A 21,145-nucleotide genomic window follows, 5' to 3' on the forward strand; every position below is an offset into this window, starting at 1 on the left:
CCAAGAGTAAGGTACTTCGAACCCAGGTTGCGACAGGCGACTACAGGGATCACCACACCCTTTGGCATTCCCTTGCCATTCTCTTCTGCACCGCTGCCCTTGGCCCTTGTCCCAAGTTTGTCTCCTGGCCCATCGTCTCCCCAGGTCGCAGGTGCTCCCGCACACGCTTGATTTACCCCTGTGGTATGCTCCATCCCATTCCACCATGGCCCAGGAACCAACTCGACGGTGCCGTTATCCTTGCCTCCCGCATTGCATCGCACCGCCGAGAACCGTCAACCGTTGCAAGCCTGAAGACATGGAGAACCAGCTGGATGGCTCAGATATGGGTATGGGCAGGTCAGAATATCTGCTCAAAGGGAAGATATCGGGTCACATTTGCAGCGATCAAATGAGCTTCGGGCAACTGTGCGCTTTTACGCATTTCGATCGCGTCTTTTGGCAAGGCTCTCGCTCGGCCTTGGCGATTTGCACTGGCGATGTGTTGACCAAAGAGATACATGTACCTATAGTTGTCGTCGCAGTGATACCGCCACGCCAGCCACTTTGGTTAGGGGCGCATGCGGCACGCGGCAAACAGAGGGAAACCGTAATATGCACCACAACGTTGACAAATTCATTTGCGGTGCACCCTCAGGGCCCAGGCAAATCGTCATCGTGCCTTGAACTGTCGAGAATGGGACTGGATGTGTAGGCCCAGAGATGGCTGTGCCTTAACCAGAGCCGAGTACTTTGCGTCACGGAGTGTAAGACCCTTGAGGCTATTTTATTGGAATTGGTAGGCGGTAACTGACCACAGCAATGCCGTTGCAGGCGATGACCGGTAGCCAACATGATCTGGTTGTTCTCAGGTGTGTCATTGGCCTGGGCCGATGTGATGCTCCAAGGCGACGTTGAGATGCGACCAAGTGCGAATGGGACCTCGCAGAAGTAGATACCTCGTCTAGGTAGGTTCTTGTATGTAAGTGCCTTTCCTGCATCGCATTGTATCAAATGTATCCTAATCCCAACTCAGGCATCATTGTATATGTTTGCCTGCGGATTCACACTACCTAAACACCCGACGATGTGCAGTTACTGCTTGTTGAAGACGTCTCAATACACAAGATTGTTAGTGACGGTCGACAGTTCTGGCACTGGCGAATCAATGACATGACGTTGGATGACATGAGGTTGAAGATAACCCCGGCCACCTTAGCTCTGTCAACCTTGTGCGTCCATGTTCGCAACCCCCCGCTTGGCAACAGCATCCCCACGTGCTTGGGGCATGGTCCAGTTCCATCGTGACTTCCCAATCCTGGCAGCCCGAGGTGAGCCACCAGTGCACCACCCACGATCGTGTGCCCAGTACCTTCCTTACCTTCCTTACCTTCCAGGTTGCCTGGTGCTGTTGCCCTACGGAGTACTTCCCACGGATACTTCGTTCGGAATGGGCAGCTTCCACCTCCTGGCTCCTGGCTCGTGGCTCCTTGAACTGAGGTGCATCTTCTTGCCTTGCCTCCCGTCGCCTGCCTTTGCCATCGCGCCTCTGCTTTCCTGCCCTGTCTTCCCGCTGACCCCCGTCCCCTTCCCTGCACGACAACCTTACAACAGTTAGTCTGACCAACGTCACTCCATCTTCAACGTCTATCACGAATTCAACGAGACCATCATCATCATAATCATTATCATCATCACCAGCACCGGCAGCTTGTTGCTCCCGCATTTCTACACCCGATAGCTGTGGCTGTTCCTCTGCCGAAAGACTTCGTGCGACATTGGCCTAATCACGTTGGCGGCATCGCGAGAATCCGGCCTCCTCATCTTCTGGCGAGGCTATCCTCAAACACTATGGCAGCATCAATAAGTCGCCGTCTAAACTTTGTTCGCCCCGGCCGACAGTTCGAACTCGTCATAGTCTCGTCGCATATCTGTCTTTCCCACACCTGTGCAACGCAGTCCAACAAGCAAGACATATCCCTGGACTGACTTGGCCTGCCCTCTTCATCTTCTAGACGACTCGAGACGAAACGGAAAGAAGGACGAGCCGAAGAGCCAGTTCTTCTGCTGAAACATAGCTTGTTCATCTCCGGGCCAGGTCTTCAGGCGACCTCGACTCGAATTCTCTACACACTATTCCCCAATGTGAGTCGTGCTGTTTCTTGCCCAAGTTACAGCTTCAGACGGCGCCATCGCGCCCCCTCCCACACCTCAATTTCTACCGTGACCCTTTACCTATCTAAGTAGTCTCGTTCTCCAGAATTCGTCTACCCTGATGCTTGTCACCACCCAATTCACGCTACCCACGCAATATTTTCGAGACGGTTGATGTTGCGCAATATGCGTTGGCAGATCGTTGTGGGCGGGCCCTAGCGAAATGTGGCATGTCAACGAGGAAGCGGACTGGAGGAGCGCACGCCAAAACCGCGCCTCTCTTGACCGATGTTACCCTTCCACTACTTTGCGATTAATCGGATATGGAACGACGATCCCCCCTTCAGCTTGCGTCTTTTTCTCCAGGCACTATTGCGCTCCTCCTTGGAGTTGTCCATATCCAGTGGATATCCCCGTTGTGCCCGTCCACCTCTTGCGATTTATTTTGGGAAGGTCAATACGATGCTGATTATGACAATCGTGCAACAGGCAAGAGATCAAACCGAAGGCTTCCACGATTATCCCTGCGCACTTTGTGTCGCCTGCCCGAGATTCTACAGCAATTCATCCCATCCAATCTGCCGGTCACATTCTCGAACAACACCTGTCCAACCTTTGCGCGACCTGCAGCCAGGGAGGTCCCTAGCTATTTAGTGTCATGGCGAATAGACCCCAAGGGGAAGAAGAGAGACGGCGCACACAACTGCACACCTCTGTGCCTGCGCGGTGTGACTGCGACCTGAAAACCCAAGAGTCCGGGCCGTCTCGCAGATATAGCAACAAGATCAGACAAGACATTGCCACAAACGCGGCAGATGGATGCAAATTATTGCACACAGCGCGTACTGCATCCAATCAACAGTGAGAGACTGGCGCGGTTCTCGCATTGTACTTGATGCATAATCGAACCTGAGACCCTGTGACAACAAGCATTCTGGGCACTCACTGAACGAAGTATCTCAAGCCCACTCGTCTTATGAGTCGAAGAGAGCTACTCGCGTTCGAGCTCGACCAGAACCGAAGCGTCTCGAGGACAATCTCTCGGAGCGGCCGTGACTGATAACCAACCCGTGCGTTCTACAAAATCGTCGTCATGTCGCGATTCAGCAACGCTGACTGTGCACGCTCCAAGACGGCTCGTCAAGCAAAATCACGAGAAGTCCGAGCAACCTCGTGGTTCTTTGAGGTTGGCACCGTTTTCGACCCCCTTGCCTCCCGCTCAACCCCCATCCCCCAATCCCCAGGGTGAGACGCTCGGGTCGACTAGGCATTTTTGTGTGTGGGCAAGGGTCGTTCAATGCTAACCTTGACCGGTGTTTTTTTGACAGGCAACGGTCCACCAGACTACCTTGAGGTAGTACTTTGCCTACCTGGGTCATACCGTCCCATTCCTCGTAAGCCGCAGGGAATTGCAAGCTTCTAGATCTCGCTCAGAAGCGCAGCCATTCCCCCAGACAGCATCGACATTGAAGCTACCTTAGACTACCTTAGCAAAGTCGCAAACTAATGGGTTCTGGCATCGCCACTTCAGCTACGGATACCGACGAAGCTTTTTCTCATGGTAAGTGAGCCACCGCCCTTCCACGGGGCGCCTGTCACTTCTCACCCTGGTCCTTCTAGGCCGGCTGACAGGCATCTCGGACCCTAGGTATTGAAGGGCCTCCGCTCTCTGCCACCCGTGTTCATACTGTGGGTGTTCATCACGGCGTATCTCCAGCTGTTGGAGCGGTGAGGATGAACCTCAGTCTAGACTCTGCGCATCACGTCGATATTCTTCAGCATTCACTCCTTTGGCCTGTCTCTCTACTCCGTACCCTCCCACCGGGGGACCGGTTCCGTCCACACCTCTCTCTTCTTGCAGGCTCCCCTTACACCTGCCCACCCGATTCATTTAGCCGGGATTCTTTCGTCCACATTTCTCTTGGGGGGCCGCGGCATCATCCAATGGACGTCCCCTGGACGCAGCCCATCACACCCCAGTTTCTCCTTAATCAATATACCGAGTGGCCAACTGAAGGGACGTTGACCTACTTGGGAATTGGCGTTATCGCTCGTCCTATTTTTTGCTCTTTTTTCTTCTTCCTCTGAGGACCCGTTGCCAATCACTCGAGTCTCCCTGGCTCTGCCTAAATATCCGGCATTCTCTCCATGACGCCGTCTGCCTCTTGACTCTGCTTTCCCTTGCTTTATCCGACCTTCCACGCGCCTCCCAGTCACACCCAGCAAGCCGTTCGTTCTTCGCAGTGCCTGACAAGCGTCTTAACAACCCTACGCTATTTCTTCAGAGTCTGCGTTGCGTCATAAATCAGCTTGAGCCACTCCTCAGCACGAGAGCCCCCCTGACCAGGCCATTCCCAGAAGCACCCTCCAAGTACGTAGGCACTTCCATGGTCAAGCCGCATCCCCAGTTGCTTGACAGATGTACATTTTGGTTCCCCTTGCGAGAGGGAAAGACGGGTTGCTAGCACCTGTGGTGTTTGCAAGGCTGGCCTGCATGAACTAATTCAGAATACAGATACCTAGAACAACCACGCACAAGTCAGGTCCCCCAGTAGCGGGACACAGCAAGGCCTGCACACACACATCCTAGATTCGCCCGCACGGCCCCGGCGAACAACGTTCGACCAGCTCCCTGGTCCATCCCCGGAGAATTGGGAGACCGTCACACACTACCCAAACAGACTGAGCCAGTGTCGAGGCATAGCTCCATTTGAGCAAGGAAGCAGATACACTAACCAAGCCCTCTACGGATACGCTATCTACCGTCAGAAGAACTAGAAGAACCATCGACGTCTTCCTCGGGACCCCGCTGTCAGAGCCTTCTTCTCCCGCATTCGTTCCAGGTCAGGACACCCAAGCTGCGCCAGCCTCAAATTCCGTGCATCACTGGGTTGCCCTCCCCCTGCACAAGTGTACCTACACACACATACACACACTTATACTTGCACACACACTCACAAACCAAGCAGACGTTGCAGAACCACCAGAATCCACTTGTAGCCCTCATTGAACCAGCCTTATCCAAATACAGGCATACACACTCCCCGTCGTTGCTCGTACGGATACACCAAAGACAACGACCCGTCAACGCGTTTCCAACACGTCCCAATCTCAATCGAAAAGGTTCGTGGTTTTTCGTCTCTAATCTCCGTCTTTCCTTTCCTCTCCGTGCTCTCCGCCGCGTGTCAAATCCTGTTCAGCCTTTACGAATAGTCGTATCTCCGATGGGCTCCGAAATTGCATTTCGAGATGCATCATCTGAAGGCGTTGCTGTTCGGCGCCTGTCCGCATGGGGCTTACACTACGCCCAAGCGCGTCTTTGTTTCAATTTCGGTAACGTCCCATGTTGCAGTCTGCGCATGAACATGGCCTGCACGACTCATCGCATCCCCCTTGGGCCTCTCTTCTTGTGTGATTGCCGTCAGGGAAGGGGGGGGGGGGTTGGGGGGGGGTTCACCATTTTATTGGGGCTCACTCTCGGGACCCGGTCGCGTGTTCTTGACGCGGTCGCATGAATTTGCTCCGATCAAAGTTGGGAAAACAAAACACTTAAGATGCTGACTTGAGTCGATTTGCAGCGAGCTGGGATACCTTTGTTTCACAACGTCGCCAACCTCGGACACACCTGCCCAAGATCACGGGTTCAATCTTCACTCAACTTACGCCCGCACCAGCAACGAACTGAAGTTCACGGAACGCAGCGATCGCGATATCTAGATCAGCCTACCTAAGCAAAATTGTGAGTACGCAGACAGCAGACATCTCCCAGTCCTTTTCCTCCCAGCAAAGCGCTGGCCGACGCCCTTTTCTTCCCACGGATATTCCCGTTTCCTTGCCCACGCGTCCATCGGTCGTGATGACTTGATGTAAAAACCTTGCACCAAGAGGTGCGGGAAATTCAGCGAAGGTTGGGCATCAGGATGGGCCATCTCTCGGCGATCTCACATCATGCCAGCCTGGCTGGTAAGGGACATCGAACATCCCCGTTGGGATGATTTGGAGTCTGTTCTGATTCCAGGGAGGCCTGGAAGAGCCTGGTTCAAGGTTCACTAGCTACAGATGACAGATGCTAACTAAGACGCACAGAAACATCAATATCAACTCATGACTGTCAGAGCCATGGCGCAGAACAGGCAGCCCTCGGGTGGCTACAAGCAGGAGCCTGATCACGTAAGTCCTACCTTTCCATTCTTCTATCCTTTCCCTTGGTCATCGTGTCGAAAGGAGTCGTTTTCCTATGCGTTCTTCCTTCCCCATTTCAATTACTCAAGCTCGTTGGTCGCGCATAAGGGTGTCTGCGTCAGCTTGAACGCTTGCTGGCCCTAGCTGTCGGAAGACTCGTCACTCGGCTACATGCTTGGACGGCGAGTCGGGACAGGCGGTCCCCACGGACCTCGACTGAAGCTCTCAAGCGGGAGTTGCAGAAGAGGTCAAACGTGGATAGGGTTTGAGCTACGCGCATGGTTGGCGTCGACAAGATGAGTTTCCTGGGATTCCCGTGGCTTCCAGAAGATGGCAACGCTGTCGCAAGCTTGACCAGGTCAGGACTCCAAAAAGTCTGTGGGATTGGCAGGGTGGCTCCTGTTTCACCAAATGACCAGGGCTGTCGCAGGCTCCATTTGCATGAGTGGGGCCTCCCGACCAGTGTACTACGACGCTATTCCCTTTTGCACCATTTTGATTTTATTTTATCTTGGATTTTTTATTTTATTTTTGCCTGTCGAAGTTGGGGGAGAGGAAAGTTGGAGAGAGGGTGAGGGGACAGAGGCGGGCAGCCAGACCAAGCCAGCCGGGGTTGAGCAGGGCAGGGTGAGTGCTACCCAACCTGGTTCAAGCTCCGGGAGGCTGGTTGAACTTTGGATACCTTGGGAAAGCTCCCAGAGACACGTTCGTGGTTCTGCCGTCGTGTGCGAAAGAGGGCCGGTCTGCAGTCGAGTCTTCGCGCTGTTGACTGGGGGGTCTCGCGCGGAGGTGCAGCCTGTTACCTTCTGGCGCGCACCCCCCCTTGCGAGCCACAGCAATCGCGACATTCCTCTTATTGCTGGCTTTTGCATTCGTGTTTTCTGTATCCGTATGATGTTCTTCATGTCTTTCATTTTCTCCCCTCTAGCGCTGGACGGAGGCAGCGACAAGGCGAGAATTGATGGCGCAGGCACCAAGGCAAGAGGTGGCTGGTTCGTTGGAAATGAGGGACACCACGCAGGGCAAAACGGCGGCCAACGGCTTCCCGGGCCTGCCTAGATGCCTAGTGTTGTCTCGAGCACCACGGGTACCGACCTTTCAGCTATTTAAGCCTTGGTTAGGTTGAGCTACGCTTTGGTACGCACGCGGGAGAGTGTGTACTTCGTCCGCCTCCCCCTCGTTACCGTCCTCTTCCTTGGGCCCGTTCTCCCGACTACCACTCACGTGGACCAAGAAGACGGGAGTGTCACGAGCTCCTTCTTGTCATAATGTACACGTCAGAGCAAGGAGAAAAAGAAAGGAGAAATTCCACACTCTAGCCGAAAGGAATCGGCTGAAGGAAGAGCTCGTTCTAGGCGACGAGCTCTATCCGTGGATGGGCGGCAAACACACTTTGAGTCGAGGTAGTGGTGTACAGCTTTGACGGGCCTTTCCCTGGCAAAAGCAAGATGAAGATGAGGTGACGATTGTGGAGATCTGGAGGCGTCGGGTGGGGTGCACTCATCCTCTTTCTCTCTTTCTTTGCTCTGCGGCACACACGTTCTTGGTGGGGGCTGCCAGCAGCTTCCCCAATGACGGGTGGCTGAGCAATTGGAAGGGGGGTCGGTGCTGACCTAGCCGATGCATTCATCACTCTGATCGGTTGCCAAAATGATTCGGAATCGGCTGCTGTTGGAGGGAACATCTGCGCGAGTCCTGATTTCACTCTCCCCATCGATTGCGCATTGATAGAGGGCGGAAATCGGGAATCGGCTGGATGATTGGCAAGAGAGGCAACGAGGGGAGCTGTTTATGTTTCGACCCGCGCCGGCAACGAGGAGAAAGATGGGTAGAAGGCGTGTAGACCACAGTACAATCGTTTGCCATTGTTCCCACTTGGAGGCAAGGGCGGCGAGGGTGACTTGGCTGCCGCTAGTTGTGGAGAGTCCAAACCAACGTTGAACGACGAAGGTGAAGACGACCAGAACGCCCCCCCATCCATCTTCTTCTCTGAGCTGGCTTGGGGACAAACGTACCAGAGACCTCGGTGCACGCTTGTCAGGCACCTGTCCGAGCGAGTATTGAGTACGGCGTTCCCGCAATGGTGGCCAAGCACAGCTCCGGGTTCCTGGTTGTCCCCTGGGACGTGGGTGATACATGGGTCAGCGGCAAGGTCCCAGTGCCAGTGCCAGTGCCAGCGCCAGTGCCAGTGCCAGTGCCAGTGCCATGCCCATACCTTACCTCCCATACTCCGTACCCATCTTCTAGATGCCAGCAGCGCATTAGCAGCAGCAGGCATGAGAAGCCGGGCCAGGAGACCAGGAACGGTCAAGCAGCAAACGCGGGGGGACATGCCAACGACGGCGCGGGAATCCTGTGCCAGGTCCCAAGAAGAAGCCGGGATGTTTCCAGACTGGCCTCCCACACAAGCCGGGTCTCCTCAGGCACATTTTCCCACGCAGTTACAGAGTACTTCTCTTCCCTCGTCTCTCTCTCTCTCTCTCTCTCTCTCTCTCTCTCTCTCACAGACTGTCTCCGCCTCATGGGTTCCCACACCGCCTTGCGCCAAACAAGTGCAAGATGTGCCAGGGCCAGGGGTGGGGACAGGGTGAGGAGGGAACCCGGGAATTGAAAGTGGGCAGCCAATTTTTTTTTTTTTTTGGGGGGGGGGGGGGGGGGCCGGTGGCTGAAAAAAGGTACGACAGGGGGGCCAAGCAGCAAAGTTGCAGACGCCATGCCTCTGCAGTCGTACTTTGCAGTTGCGGTCTGTCTTCCAAGTGGACAAGAGCCCGCGACGGCCTGAAGACTGTCGACATTTGAGAGAGAGAGATGAGAGATGAGTGAAAAAAATCAAGAGAGAAAGAAGTGAGAGAGAAATGATTGAGGGCCCGCGGCGGTATCCCGGTAGTATCCTGGCCTGCTGGCTAGTCCCGGATGAGAGATGCCTGATTGGGTAGTTGACCCTGCTCGGCCCTGCAAGCGTGTGCCGCCATTGGCCATTTAATCTACAGTGCAAGAGACCCTTGTCACGTTTCTCCCATGCGCTGTACCACACACCCCCCTTCCAAATACACACGCCCTCTCTGTCTCCCCACTCGCACCCCACTTCATCTTTACCTTGCCTTTTTTTTCCTTCTTTTTTTCCCCTAGGTATTCTTTTCCACCCACCACACCATACCCAAGAAAATCCCGTCTGCCGTAACTGCGCATACCCCCCTCTTCTCCAACACCACACCTCGCCTTCACCTTGTCTCTCGACTCTCTCCCACCACGCACGTTGGAGTGTGCAAGACTCGCAAAATAAGGCTCACCATGCTACCTTCACGCCCCTACCTTGTTCACGACAACCAGCCCCTCTTGTCCCATCTTCACTTCTTCTGCGTCCTTTCCTCATCTTCCTCGCCCTCGTCCATGCCCACCACCACCACCGCCAATCCTCCTTCTCCTCCCAACACCCACGCCTCCCCCGGTCGTTATTATCCCCTGTCCGCCCTCCTCCCACGCGCTGCTTCTGCTCTGGGACCTCTCTGCAAGTTGCAGCAAGAAAAGCATCGAGAAGCTCTCAGTCTTTCTCTCTTGTCTGGCACTGCATCCCGCATCTACTACGCCCAAACCGACAAGATTTCACTCATTGGTGCACTTCTCTATCTTTCTCTCTCTCTACCTCTCTACCTACCTTCCGCCGACGCCGCCGCCGTTACTAGTAAACGACTTTGCTTTTTGTCCTTTCCTACACAGGTTACCGAGTAGGAAAGACTGAAGGCGAACTCACGCGCGCACGTACGTTCCAAACCCTGACAAGTTTTTTGTTGCTCTGCTTTGCATTTGCTGTCTATTGCTGCTGCTATTGCTTGCTCTCTTGCTTTATTTTACTCAGCTTGCTGCGTCTACCATCTATCTACCTCGCTCTCGTCTCGTCATTGCTTGGCTGGCGCATATCATTCCTTGCGATTACAGTACGCTCTTCCTTTCATTCCGTCAACCGTACCTCATAGTACATACACTACACCTCTTCTTTGACGTCGAGATATACGGGTATATCCTCCCGACCCTGGCCTGGGTGTGTGTACAAGCGCATATGCCCTCGTCGTCTGGCCTCCAATTTGCCCCACGGCTTTGGTAGCGCGCTTGCAAGGGCATTGCCGTCGACATCGCCATCTCCGTCGATATCTCGACTTCGCCGCGCCGTAACCTCGCATCGGGCCCAAGGTGTCAAGGTACCGTGCCATTATATCGCCCCCCTTGTATTACCTTACATTGCACTTTCTCTCTACCCCGAACAAGAAGCGGCAGCGGTGCGGTATCAAGCTCCACCGCGTCTGCGCCCCCCCTGACACTCTGGTTTCCTGAATCGTCTGTTTTTGGTCTGGCTCTGGCTATTGCGTTCCCATTCTTGCTTTCACCCCCGGTTGGGCTGCTGCGGGCTGGTTGTGTGTGTGTGTCTGGTCCTGGATCCTCTTTTCTCGGGTCTCTATCTTTGCTGCCTCACAAGTGAGAGAGAGAGAGAGAGAGAGAGAGAGAGAGAGAGAGAGAGAAAACAGCTCTCGTACCAAGACGCACGCCTCCTGTCTCGTCCCCTGCCTCTTCCTTTGCTGCCCATCCCATCCTCCCCGATTCCCAGACATATCACTCCCCGTCATAATTGCCCACTTTGGATCCTACCCTGCTCCAATGTTCAAATAGCTACCCTGTTCCTCTCTTGTACCCTCACTCGCCCAATCCCCTCGGCTGCCCATATTCCTGCTGCACCCTCGCTCCGATCGCCATCTCTCCTCCGTCCTTCATACTCCCTTGTCATCTCATTGCACCATCCATCGTCTCTTTCTGCTTTCTTGCGTTCCTGTCGCGTCTCCAAAGGAAGAACCCGCAGTAGGACCAGGACCGTAGTCAGTCGAGAGAACCCTCTTGTTACTCTATCGAGTACTACTCATCTACACTCTACACTACTACTCTTTTACCCATCATCCGTACCACTCATCCGTCTACCTCACACTCCGTCTTCATCTTCGTCTTTTGCCCCAGTCGCGCAAATCTGCCAGAGCCAGGCCATCGCATCCTCGAAACCACTCGGGTTCCGCTTCCGAGTATCCTCGTCGCAGTACCTGCCCATTCTCTTTCTTTACCCGAAGCTCGCTACTTTGCTTGGGTTGTTATTCAGGGGTAAACCAAAAAAAATCCGCCCCTCCCATCTTGTTCCCAAATCATCCTTACCCAAATTGTACACATATACACGCGCGCACACATACAAGCACACGTACACTTGCAGGTAGCTGGGAGCTCTCTCTCACTCTCACTCTTGTACACTGGTGTGTCTACCCCCCTGCCCTCGCTTCTCCGATCTGGCGGTGCCGTAGTACGGCGACCTTGCATCTGGTCTGGAGCCCATTCGTCTGTTGCTTGCGCCTGCCTTGCCTGCCTTGCCTTACCTTGCTCCTCTTCTTTTCCCCAAAAGAATATCCACATTTTCTTTTATCAGAAAGGGGTCCCGAACTGGGTCTAGCACGCCTCACCCGCGTGATCCTCGTCGACTCCCAGGACTTCCAGGGGCAGCAAGGAACCACTTCTCACCACCCGCACCTGCCTGCACCTGGATGCCCCCAGTCCCCTGACAGTGTCAAGGTGCAAAAAATAAAAATACAGACGCGCCGCGCCTTGCCTTGCCTCACTTTGTTTTTTCCTCCTTCTTGCTTGTCACCAGTCAACTTAATACGTCGAAGCGTTTCTTGGACGAGGGACTAATGGGTCTTTTCTCTATGCAGCATCACCCCCACCATCAGCCCCAGGGTCACGCACCTTCACAGCAGCAGCAGCAACATCTGCAGCAGCACCAGCAACATCCTCGACCCTCGAGCGTTGTTCATCAACAGCATCATCCCCAGGCCCAGTCGCAGCAGCATCCCTCCTACGCTTCCGCCGGACATCCAATTGCTCCCGCCTACCAGCAGCAGCAGAGCCAGCCCACCAACGCCCAGCAGCACTCCCAGGACGGTCTTCCTTACTACGCCCACCCGAGTCCCTACAGCACCCCAGGCGCGACAAGCGGATACACATCCGCTGGTGAGTTTTCTTCTTCCCTAGGATCCCTACCTCTCTCTCTCTCCAGCTTCAAAATAGTTCACAACCGTTAACCACTGAATAGCAGATCAATCCGACATGATGGCCGCCGCTCAAATGCCGAGACCACCTTATCCTCCCATGTCCTACCACACACCGCAGTCGAACTCGCCCGCGTCGGTAGCCTCGCCTTCTCAACATGACCAGCACAGAAGCATCTACGGCCAGCCGCCGTCCCAACCTCTCCAGCAGCACATGTACTACCAGACGCCGCAAGCCCACTACCCGTCGATGCAGGCGCAACCTCAACAGTCTCCCTACGCGCAACATGCCGCCCAGACGCACCAGTCCATGTCTTCGCAGCCCAACATGATGATGTCTGCGCAGTCCCAGCAGCAGCAGCAGCAGCAGCAACACATGCCCCAGCACCAGGCGCAACAACACCAGGCCCAGATGACCAACAGCCCGCGCGGCCAGATGAAGACGGAGCCCCAGGTGCCGCTGCAGCTTCAGAAGCCCCAGACGACTCCCATGCAACACCAACAGCACCCCCAGAATGGCGCTGCCCTGAACACGCCTACAGGATCGACTCCTGGCGGTGTCAACCCCAACGCGGCACCCGGTCCCATCCCGGCCACTACGCCCTTGGTCGTCAGACAAGATCAGAACGGGGTTCAATGGATCGCGTTTGAGTACTCTCGCGACCGCGTCAAGATGGAGTACACCATCCGCTGCGACGTTGAGTCGGTCAACACGGACGAGCTCTCTGCTGAGTTCAAGACGGAGAACTGCGTTTACCCTAGAGCCTGCTGCCCCAAGGACCAATACCGAGGCAACCGCCAAGTATACGAGACCGAGTGCAACACGGTCGGATGGGCTCTTGCCCAGCTGAACCCTCCTCTGCGCGGCAAGAGAGGTCTTATCCAGCGCGCCGTGGATAGCTGGCGCAACAGCAACCAAGACCCCCGGCTCCGAAGCCGAAGAGTGCGCCGAATGGCTAAGATGAACACTCGCAAATCGGTTCAGGGCGGTCCTCACCCCGGCCACATGGGCGGCCCCAGTCCGCCAGGGATGCCTCAAGGTGCGGGTGGCATGGGCCCCGCGGGTGCATCAGCCAAGATGCCTGGAATGAACATGGGTCATATGCCGCACACCAACGCTCCGGGTGGAGGGGATGAAGTCGGTATGTTTCACCAGATGTGATTAAGAAGCCCTCCGCATCTGCAGCGTTTGCGAGCCCAGTCGTTGTTTGTTGTTGATTGTCGTTGCATCGCACATACACACTGCCCGGCACAACCCCCAAAGATCGTTGATTATGTGATACCTTTCCCCCCTTCATCACCTGTCTTGTCAGCCGTGATCCTAGAGCGGACACGAGCTTCATCACCAAACACATACAAATTTTTTTTTTAACCTCTGTGCCTTTATTACATTATTACTCTGCTAGTTGGTCAGACGTCTCGGGAATGGGTTCGTTGCACTTTTTTGTCATTTTTCTTGCGCTCCTCCTGTTGTATAGCGCCGGGCTTTTTCGGCCGCATCAAAGCAACTTGTCACTACGATACAGCAAAGCTCGCCGCGGGTCGAGAGGGATTTCCTTTTCTCTACGGCACAGATCTGTACATTACCATAGTTGCTGCACGCAGTTGCTGCTGTTGCTGTCGTTAGTCACCTGACCCGAGTTTGTCGGGCAACAAGATGCGATGCCTCTTAGAAGAGACATCGGCAAAAAGCCGCATTGCTTAGCGTTTTTGGCATTCATCCCCAATCCTTCTGCGTCCCACTATTAGCCTGGCTTTGGATGGGGGGGCTTTTTCTCGTAAAAGGGAAATCGTCCCGTCCCTAGACCTACTCTTATGCCACTCTTGTACCTCCAGGAAAAAAGCAACAAACACCCGTCCCGATCCTCCCTTTGTCGTCTTGAGCGTTTCGCGTTGCCGTTGGTTCGTGTTGTCAGGGTTGCCGATCAAACATATTTACCCCTCCCACACTCCGCTCGTCTGCATCCGTCCTCCCGAAACCAGTTTCCAATCTTCCTTCATTGTAACGTTGGCTGACATTTACTGTCTTGAAATAGGCGATGGCGAATACATGGACGAACACCATCACCACCACCAGGCCCCCGCCGGCCAGGAGGGTGGCGACGTCAGACAGTCACAGGTCTTTTCCGGAAGCTACGGCGGTCATGGAGGCTACCCGGCACCCAGCTCCGGCTCGATGCCGCACATGGGTAGCAGCTCCCACGCCGGCGCCATCTCTGCCCGGCGCCACAGTCGCAGCGACAACGGCGAGCCCGAGGATCTGTTCCCTAACATCCCCGAGGCCAAGAAGCGCAAGTTCATCCTCGTCGAGGACAACGTCCGCGGTTCGCGTCTGCGTGTTAGAGTCACGCTCGACGGTGTCGATACCAAGGAGATTCCCGACTCCTTCCGCAAGGGCGCTTCCGTCTTCCCTCGGTCGTACTTCCCGCGCGAGATGCAGAGCCCGCCGCCGTCTGCCACCGGTACCAAGTTCTTCCAGGAGGATGCCGATGAGGAGGACGATGGTGTCGAAGACACCGAGGGCCGTGGCTCTCGCAGAGCCCGTGGAAACAACAAGTCCATGGTCAAGGTTCCCATTGGCGAGAACACCGAGGGCGAGGTCGCCATTCCCCGCATGAGGAAGAGTGTCCGAGGCAAGGAGGTCCGACTCAACGACCTCGGATACCGCATGGCGTGGCTGCAGAGCAGAGTTTTTGCGGGACGGACAGTCTTCCTCCAGAGAGCTCGTAAGTTTTGTCAACTGTTGAGTGTGAGATGGGAGTGAGTGAACTGACTTGAGTTTAGTGGACTGCTACCGCAACAAGACCCGTTCTGCCATTGAGTCCATCATGCAGGATGTCAAGACGCTCGTGCCGCACTTTGAGACGCGTGTCGGCAAGAGGAAGTGGAACGAGAGAATGAGAAAGGGAGAGGCTGATGAGTAAATGCCTTTTGACGTTGAACTCATCAGCTCAACCTCGCGACTATACGTTTACTAGTGTGGGTTTCTCACTACGCACATAACCGCATTCCTTTTTTGCCATGGACCTCAACATTCAGCATCATCAAAGCGAAAGTCACCATGATCAGTCAAAACGTTTTCGGTGCTTTTTCAGTCTCGTTTCCGCGCATCGTTACTACCGACGTCTCACGGCCACACACACTACGCACACAGCTACACGCAACAAAAAAGGGTGCCCATTTTGTATCATAACGTGCCCGACACTACGACAAGTTTATAAAAAAGAGAGGCTAGGATCAGGACAGGAAGCAAAAACAACGTCCACTCTGCTCTACGCAAGAGGGGGGACATTTTCCTAGGTTGACGACTTGACGATGAAAAAAACAACTTTTCTTCTTCTCTACGATGGATGGACCGGTTTTCTTTTTTTCTATCTTGGGGATGCTGTTTGGTTCAAGAAAAAGAAGCATTTTGACACTCGAAAAAATTTCCGTTCCTTGACAAAGCAAAGAGTATACGGGCTTTGCTACGACGCCTTGGACCCCCCCCCCCCCCCCCCCCCCCCTACGACAAGACATGAGGCGGCTTTCTACTCTTTTTCTCGCGACATCAGTCTGTTTTGGTGATCATTCTTGAGTGGTTTCGTTTCCGTGGATGGAGTGGAATGGAGTCTGCGACGCGTTTTCGACTGGCCTCTCTCTGCTTCCTACTTCTCGGTACATTTTTTTCTTCTCTTCCCTCTCATGTTTTCTCCCATGCTATTGGGTGAATTAAGGGGGGGGGCTTTCCAACTTTCGGTTTCGTTCGGTTCTTCCTCATCCACTCCTCATCTTTCACGGTTCGACTTTTTTCTCGTCTTGTTTTTTCCGATTCTGAGAGGCGTCGGAGAGCGTACTTGCTGGTAAGGATATGCTTGTTTCCCGGCGGGCATTTGGGAAAGTGCGGATGGCACAGTCGGATGATGAGGACTCTTTTCGTGGACGATGTGCTTTTTTTGGTCTGTTTTTTTTCTTGGAGGGTAAATGGGAAATGAAGGAAATCATAGAATTTTTTTGGGTAGTTAAGAATCACTTCTTTCGGTTTAACATTGTGTCTACTGTGAGCTATATGAGTTTTGTCGAGCTGATCCTTGGGTACGTTTCCAACACTCGGTATTCCCATCCACGTCCCTAGGCATCCTTTATCCCATCCTCCACCCTTCCCAAACCCTCATCCCTAGGCGGCGCCCTCTCCCCCCTCTGAAAAACAAACAACGCCTCATCCTTGCCCGCGAAACTCGGCAGCGGAATCTGCACAACCTTAACCCACTCAGGCTGCTCCCTCGCCATATACTCCGCCATCGTCATCCCCCGGAAGCCCGTATACCCATTCCCATTCTGCGTGCCGACAACAGCAATCGTATCGCCCTGATACGCCTCCACCAACCCGCGCGTAAAGCTCCCTTCCGTCCCGCCGGTGACGGAGCCGCCTACGACGGGGTAGACTAACAACACAACCATGTCCTTTCCACCAGAGTTTTGGGTGAGGTAGGTTACCCCGTCGGAGGGGATTGTGTCTGCGATCCAGTTTGTGCGCCATTCGGATTGGAGGTTATCGACTGCGTGGACGGTGAGGTTGTATAGGCGGAGCATGTGCGTCCAGTACCCGTTTCCGGAGCCAATGTCTGCGATGGGTCGGCCTGCGGACAGGAGGCGGAGGATGGAGAGGGCTTCGTGGGTGGGTGTTGCGCAGCCGAAGTGGTGCATTAGGATGGGGAGGACGTGGTGGGATTGTAGGGGTTGGGAGGGGGTTGGGCCGGCGTATTGGAGGGAGAGGGCGGACCAGGACCAGAAGTCTAGGGAGGGGTTTGGGGGCAGGGAGGTTTGGGGGGTTTTGGATTTGGGGATGGCGTTTAGGTTGGGGTTTGAGGTTGGGGAGGAGTAGGATGGGTGGATGTAGCGGTTTGCGAGGAGGTGGGTGGCGGAGAGGTGGCGGATGGAGGACTTTTTGGCGTTTGCGAGGTGGGATTTGAGGGCTTGCGGGGTGGAAGTTTTGGGGGAGAAGATTTGGATGTAGGATTGGATGTCGGGTTGGGGCGGGGGGTCGAGCTGGTGGGTTGTTAGTTTTTTGTATTGAGGTGAGAAGAGGCTGAGGGGGGGTTGAGGGGAGGATGATGAGAGACGATGAGGGAGTGGGGGTTGAGAGGCTGGTGGTGAGAGAGAGACGCAAGAAGTGATACAAAGCATTCGATTACGAGTTACATGAGAGGTAACAGATCGACTTAAAGAAGATTCAGTTACAACGTGAAAAGGGGGCTTTAGGGTGAGGGACTGTGATGGTTTCTAGAAGGGGAGGGGAAGAATGGGAGCGTGTGAGAAGACTGAGCTTCTACAAGAGATGATCCACCCAGACTGATGTACGGACTGATGCACGTATAGTGATACTCAAAGAAACGGCTGAACCACATGTCAAACAAACAACAGAGACCACCACACATACCGGCTTGCCCTCCTCGTCACGATACCACGCGTGCAACCCGTTGACGCCGCCCATGCTCACTACACGCTGGACCTCGGCGAGGCGGACGGCCGTCATGGCGTGGTAGACGTAGGTGTCGCGCTCGGGGAGGTTGAAGGTGACGACGGTGGCCGAGTAGAGGTCGTTTTTGGCCAGGAGGTCGAGGGCGCGTTGGCGGCGGGCCGGGTCCTTGTTGTACTCTTCCGGGGTGAAGGGCGGGTTGCTGCCGACGCAGTAGGTGAAGGTGCCGCCGCCGGGCTTGGGGGTGGTTTTTGGAGGCATCTTTTCCGGTCTTTGGGGGAAATTTTCTCGATGTAACGAGGGAGATGAGATTGCGAAGCTTTTCGTCTGTGATGATTGTGAGTGATGGGTTCAAAGGTGAGGAATGAGAGATTTTTTTATTTTTTTTTTGAGACTCGGGCTTTGAGATGTGCAATCGAGGTTCGTGGGCAGTCTCAGGTCCGGCTACCCTGTCATTCTCCGTGGGTGTTGAAGAATAAACCCCTCCCTGTTGTGATTGTAGAAGTGGGGGGACGTTGAATGAAGGCCGGAAGGATTCGAGATTCGAACACCCTTGTCGTCAGCACTGGTGCCGAGTTTTCGGGGCCGTGGTCTCGGAGCGGACGGCATGTCGTCATTGGTTTCTTTCGGTGAGTTAAAGGTACCCGCTTTTCCTCGGTGTCTCCCGCAGTCGGTGACTGCAACTGACAAGGGTGCATCGTTATGGGGCCGGGCTGGCCCCACCTTGTCCGTCCTCGCACCCTGGAGGTCGGTAGGTCGGACACCTCAACGGGCAGTCAGCGAACTTGAAAGCAACTTACAACCCTAGCTCATCCAACGTTCTGCTCTCACTTCAAACGAATGGATTTCCTGTTTTTCTCCAATGCGTCCTTATTTCTTGCAATCCCCTGTACGACCTTGGACCTGGAGAGACAAGGTGACTTTTCCTACAGATCATCGCCATCGACGAGATGAGCGCAATTCCCCATGTTGTTTTGGGTGCCTTGCTTTGCAAATGAAAGGCAGTGTTCTCGGGACTTCGAACCCATTTTGTTTTGTTTTTGTTTGTTTATTTTTGGAACGACCGCGAACGACCGCGGAGTCTGTAGCTCTTTCCTCTCTTCACGCTTATTCCTTCCCGCCCTCCTGTCTATACTGGCACCTAAACCGAACTGAACTTGCCCACCAAACTATCGGGAACAACACCCGTCTTCACCACCTAATCTTCATCAAAACACAAAAAGGAACCACATGGACGCCGAATGACTATATGACTTGACAGTATATACTAAAAAATAAAGGCAACGAAAAAAAGAAAAAAAAAGTTCTCCAGAAAATTTGTCCTAAAAGTTCGGCCCGGGTGTTGAACCCTCGCCTATGAAAACCCCACCCCCCTAGGGGAATTTTCTGCTCTGTGTTTAAACGCTCGGCTAATGCGTTCCCGGGGCGTCCCCCGGGGCTGGTGACAAGAAGAGAGTAGAAGTTGTAGATAAAGGGCTTGAGGGTGGGCAGTGGGCGGTGTGTGAGTGGTTTGGCCCGTTTGGGTGGGTGAGTGACTGAGGAACCAAGTGCGGCCTCAGTCGTCTTACCCGTCGGCTCCCTTTTTCTTTGTTCTTTTTTCAGCTGGAAATATCCGCCGTCACCGTGATATGGTGCGTTGATGCCCTTCTTTCCCTCAAGGTATACTCCATGGTCACTTTGTTTTTGACTCCTTTTGTTTCTGTCGCCGTGACTACCCTGTTTACCTTTGAGCGTCTTATCCCCTCTTCCTCCAGTTAGATCAGTACCCAGAAAGGCAGTTATTTGAATGTATTTCTGACTATCCATACATCTGCATTCGCCTAAGGGTATGGCCCGACACAATCACTTGAGGCCATGATGGAGATATTCACATACACACAACAGATAGTGGTGAGGTTGTCATGGTAAGATGCCTGTGTGCCAACCTCTCAGTGCAATGGTGTCGAAATGTACAGCTGTCAGGGTGCTTGCTTGACCTGATTGTCCGCATTTAAAACATGTAAGACATCGAGGAGCAATCGGTAGACTAGATCACATGGACAGCCAACAGTACACGTATCTATCTTGATGAGAGAAGCCTCACTGTCCAATGAGCCCAACAGCTCATGAAAACCTCGGAAAATTGTTCAGAAAGATGGCTTATTTACCGGCCTGTGAGTTGAACAGCACCAGAGCGAAAGTTTTGGGGGCGCGATCATTCTGCGGACAGATATCTCCATCATAAGCGCAAACGGAGGAGCCATAGGAGCATGGTATTAGCAGTGGAAGTATCATTGAGAAAACCATGGCAAAAAAAATGACCTACTGATGGTAGTATGGGTGGAAAAAGGACACAGTCGCTGCCCTCAACCATGTCCATCTCAATTTGCACTCTCCCGTCGTCTTCGTCGTCGTCGACGACCGGTCCTCTCATTGGCCCGCAGGCACCTGACAAGGGTAAATCGTTGTGGGACTGCGCTGGCCCCACCGTCCTCGCACCCCTGGAGGTCGGACACCTCGATAGGTAGGCAGCCAGCCAACCCGACTTTGCCAAATCTCGGACGGGAAGTTTTCTTCTTTCAACTTACATACCTGCCCATCAAATCTTTTTTCCTTCACTTTCTTTTTTCCCTGTTCCTCAACACCCCCTCCTTCTTCTCGCAATGCTTTGGGCAACCTACGACATGGAGAGTATTCTCCCAGATCATCGCCATCGACGAGGTGACGCAATCGTCCCTTCCCATGCTAAAGTACCTTGGGCACTTGTCCTTTGGGAGTCAGAAGATTCATCTGGGGAAGGAGCAGGGCACCGGCTCTTTATCCCTTGACGACCGCAGGGTCTGTGCACAGGCTTTTCTCTCCCCCACCACTGCCCTGTGTTGTCACCGAACCTAGGAATGGGACCTGTGGGCAAACTCTTTCTTAGGCCTTGCCTTACGGTCGAAAGTGCGGCCTCTACTATTGCTTGTCATCGACTCCTTTTCTCTGGACATGACGCCATCGCCATGACAAGATAGGTATGTTGATGCGCTCTTTCCTTCCGTCCCATCATTTTCTTTTCTTCTTCTTTGCTTCTGTCACTACGATCACTCTTTCTGCCTTCTCCGCAAAAGGTCATGGCACCCTCTCCCCTCCTCTCTCCCTTCCTCTAATAGGTACGGTTCAGAATCCTGGGAGGCAGTGTCTGGACCTGTGTCTGCCTGCTTCCACGCACCTGGGGTAACCCTACACAATCACTCGGGCAATGATGGAATCTTCACATACACACAAGGGACAGTCGGCCACTCTGTCTGACGTTACTGGCATGACTTGTAGAAGA

The 21,145-nt window shown here is 54.1% G+C and overlaps 5 protein-coding genes across 5 annotated transcripts; 3 read left to right on the forward strand and 2 right to left on the reverse strand.

The window, feature by feature from the left end:
• The first annotated feature begins 3,579 nt into the window (after window positions 1-3,579).
• On the forward strand, window positions 3,580-4,398 carry BDP81DRAFT_11615 (uncharacterized protein). The gene is made up of 2 exons (XM_060581541.1): window positions 3,580-3,694; window positions 3,782-4,398. Exons 1-2 carry the CDS (start codon window positions 3,640-3,642, stop codon window positions 4,219-4,221), a joined length of 495 nt encoding a protein of 164 aa, XP_060451916.1. The 5' UTR covers window positions 3,580-3,639; the 3' UTR covers window positions 4,222-4,398.
• A 3,007-nt stretch (window positions 4,399-7,405) lies between these two features.
• Window positions 7,406-8,509, reverse strand: BDP81DRAFT_413678 (uncharacterized protein). Its single transcript, XM_060589303.1, has one exon. The coding sequence runs from the start codon at window positions 8,451-8,453 to the stop codon at window positions 7,929-7,931; it is 525 nt and encodes a 174-aa protein (XP_060451917.1). The 5' UTR covers window positions 8,454-8,509; the 3' UTR covers window positions 7,406-7,928.
• A 3,386-nt stretch (window positions 8,510-11,895) lies between these two features.
• Window positions 11,896-13,683, forward strand: BDP81DRAFT_11654 (uncharacterized protein). The gene is made up of 2 exons (XM_060581548.1): window positions 11,896-12,351; window positions 12,437-13,683. The coding sequence occupies exons 1-2, from the start codon at window positions 12,033-12,035 to the stop codon at window positions 13,549-13,551; spliced, it is 1,434 nt and encodes a 477-aa protein (XP_060451918.1). The 5' UTR covers window positions 11,896-12,032; the 3' UTR covers window positions 13,552-13,683.
• Window positions 13,684-14,232: 549 nt separating this feature from the next.
• BDP81DRAFT_11647 (uncharacterized protein) lies at window positions 14,233-15,470 on the forward strand. Its single transcript, XM_060581547.1, has 2 exons — window positions 14,233-15,115; window positions 15,174-15,470. Exons 1-2 carry the CDS (start codon window positions 14,440-14,442, stop codon window positions 15,311-15,313), a joined length of 816 nt encoding a protein of 271 aa, XP_060451919.1. The 5' UTR covers window positions 14,233-14,439; the 3' UTR covers window positions 15,314-15,470.
• A 907-nt stretch (window positions 15,471-16,377) lies between these two features.
• Window positions 16,378-18,373, reverse strand: BDP81DRAFT_401854 (uncharacterized protein). The gene is made up of 2 exons (XM_060588823.1): window positions 17,809-18,373; window positions 16,378-17,417 (listed from the first exon to the last, which is right to left on the reverse strand). The coding sequence occupies exons 1-2, from the start codon at window positions 18,106-18,108 to the stop codon at window positions 16,500-16,502; spliced, it is 1,218 nt and encodes a 405-aa protein (XP_060451920.1). The 5' UTR covers window positions 18,109-18,373; the 3' UTR covers window positions 16,378-16,499.
• Between the last annotated feature and the right edge of the window lie 2,772 nt (window positions 18,374-21,145).

Source organism: Colletotrichum phormii (genome assembly GCF_030913505.1).
Source record: "Colletotrichum phormii strain CBS 102054 chromosome Unknown BDP81scaffold_1, whole genome shotgun sequence".
NCBI classification, from domain to species: domain Eukaryota; kingdom Fungi; phylum Ascomycota; class Sordariomycetes; order Glomerellales; family Glomerellaceae; genus Colletotrichum; species Colletotrichum phormii.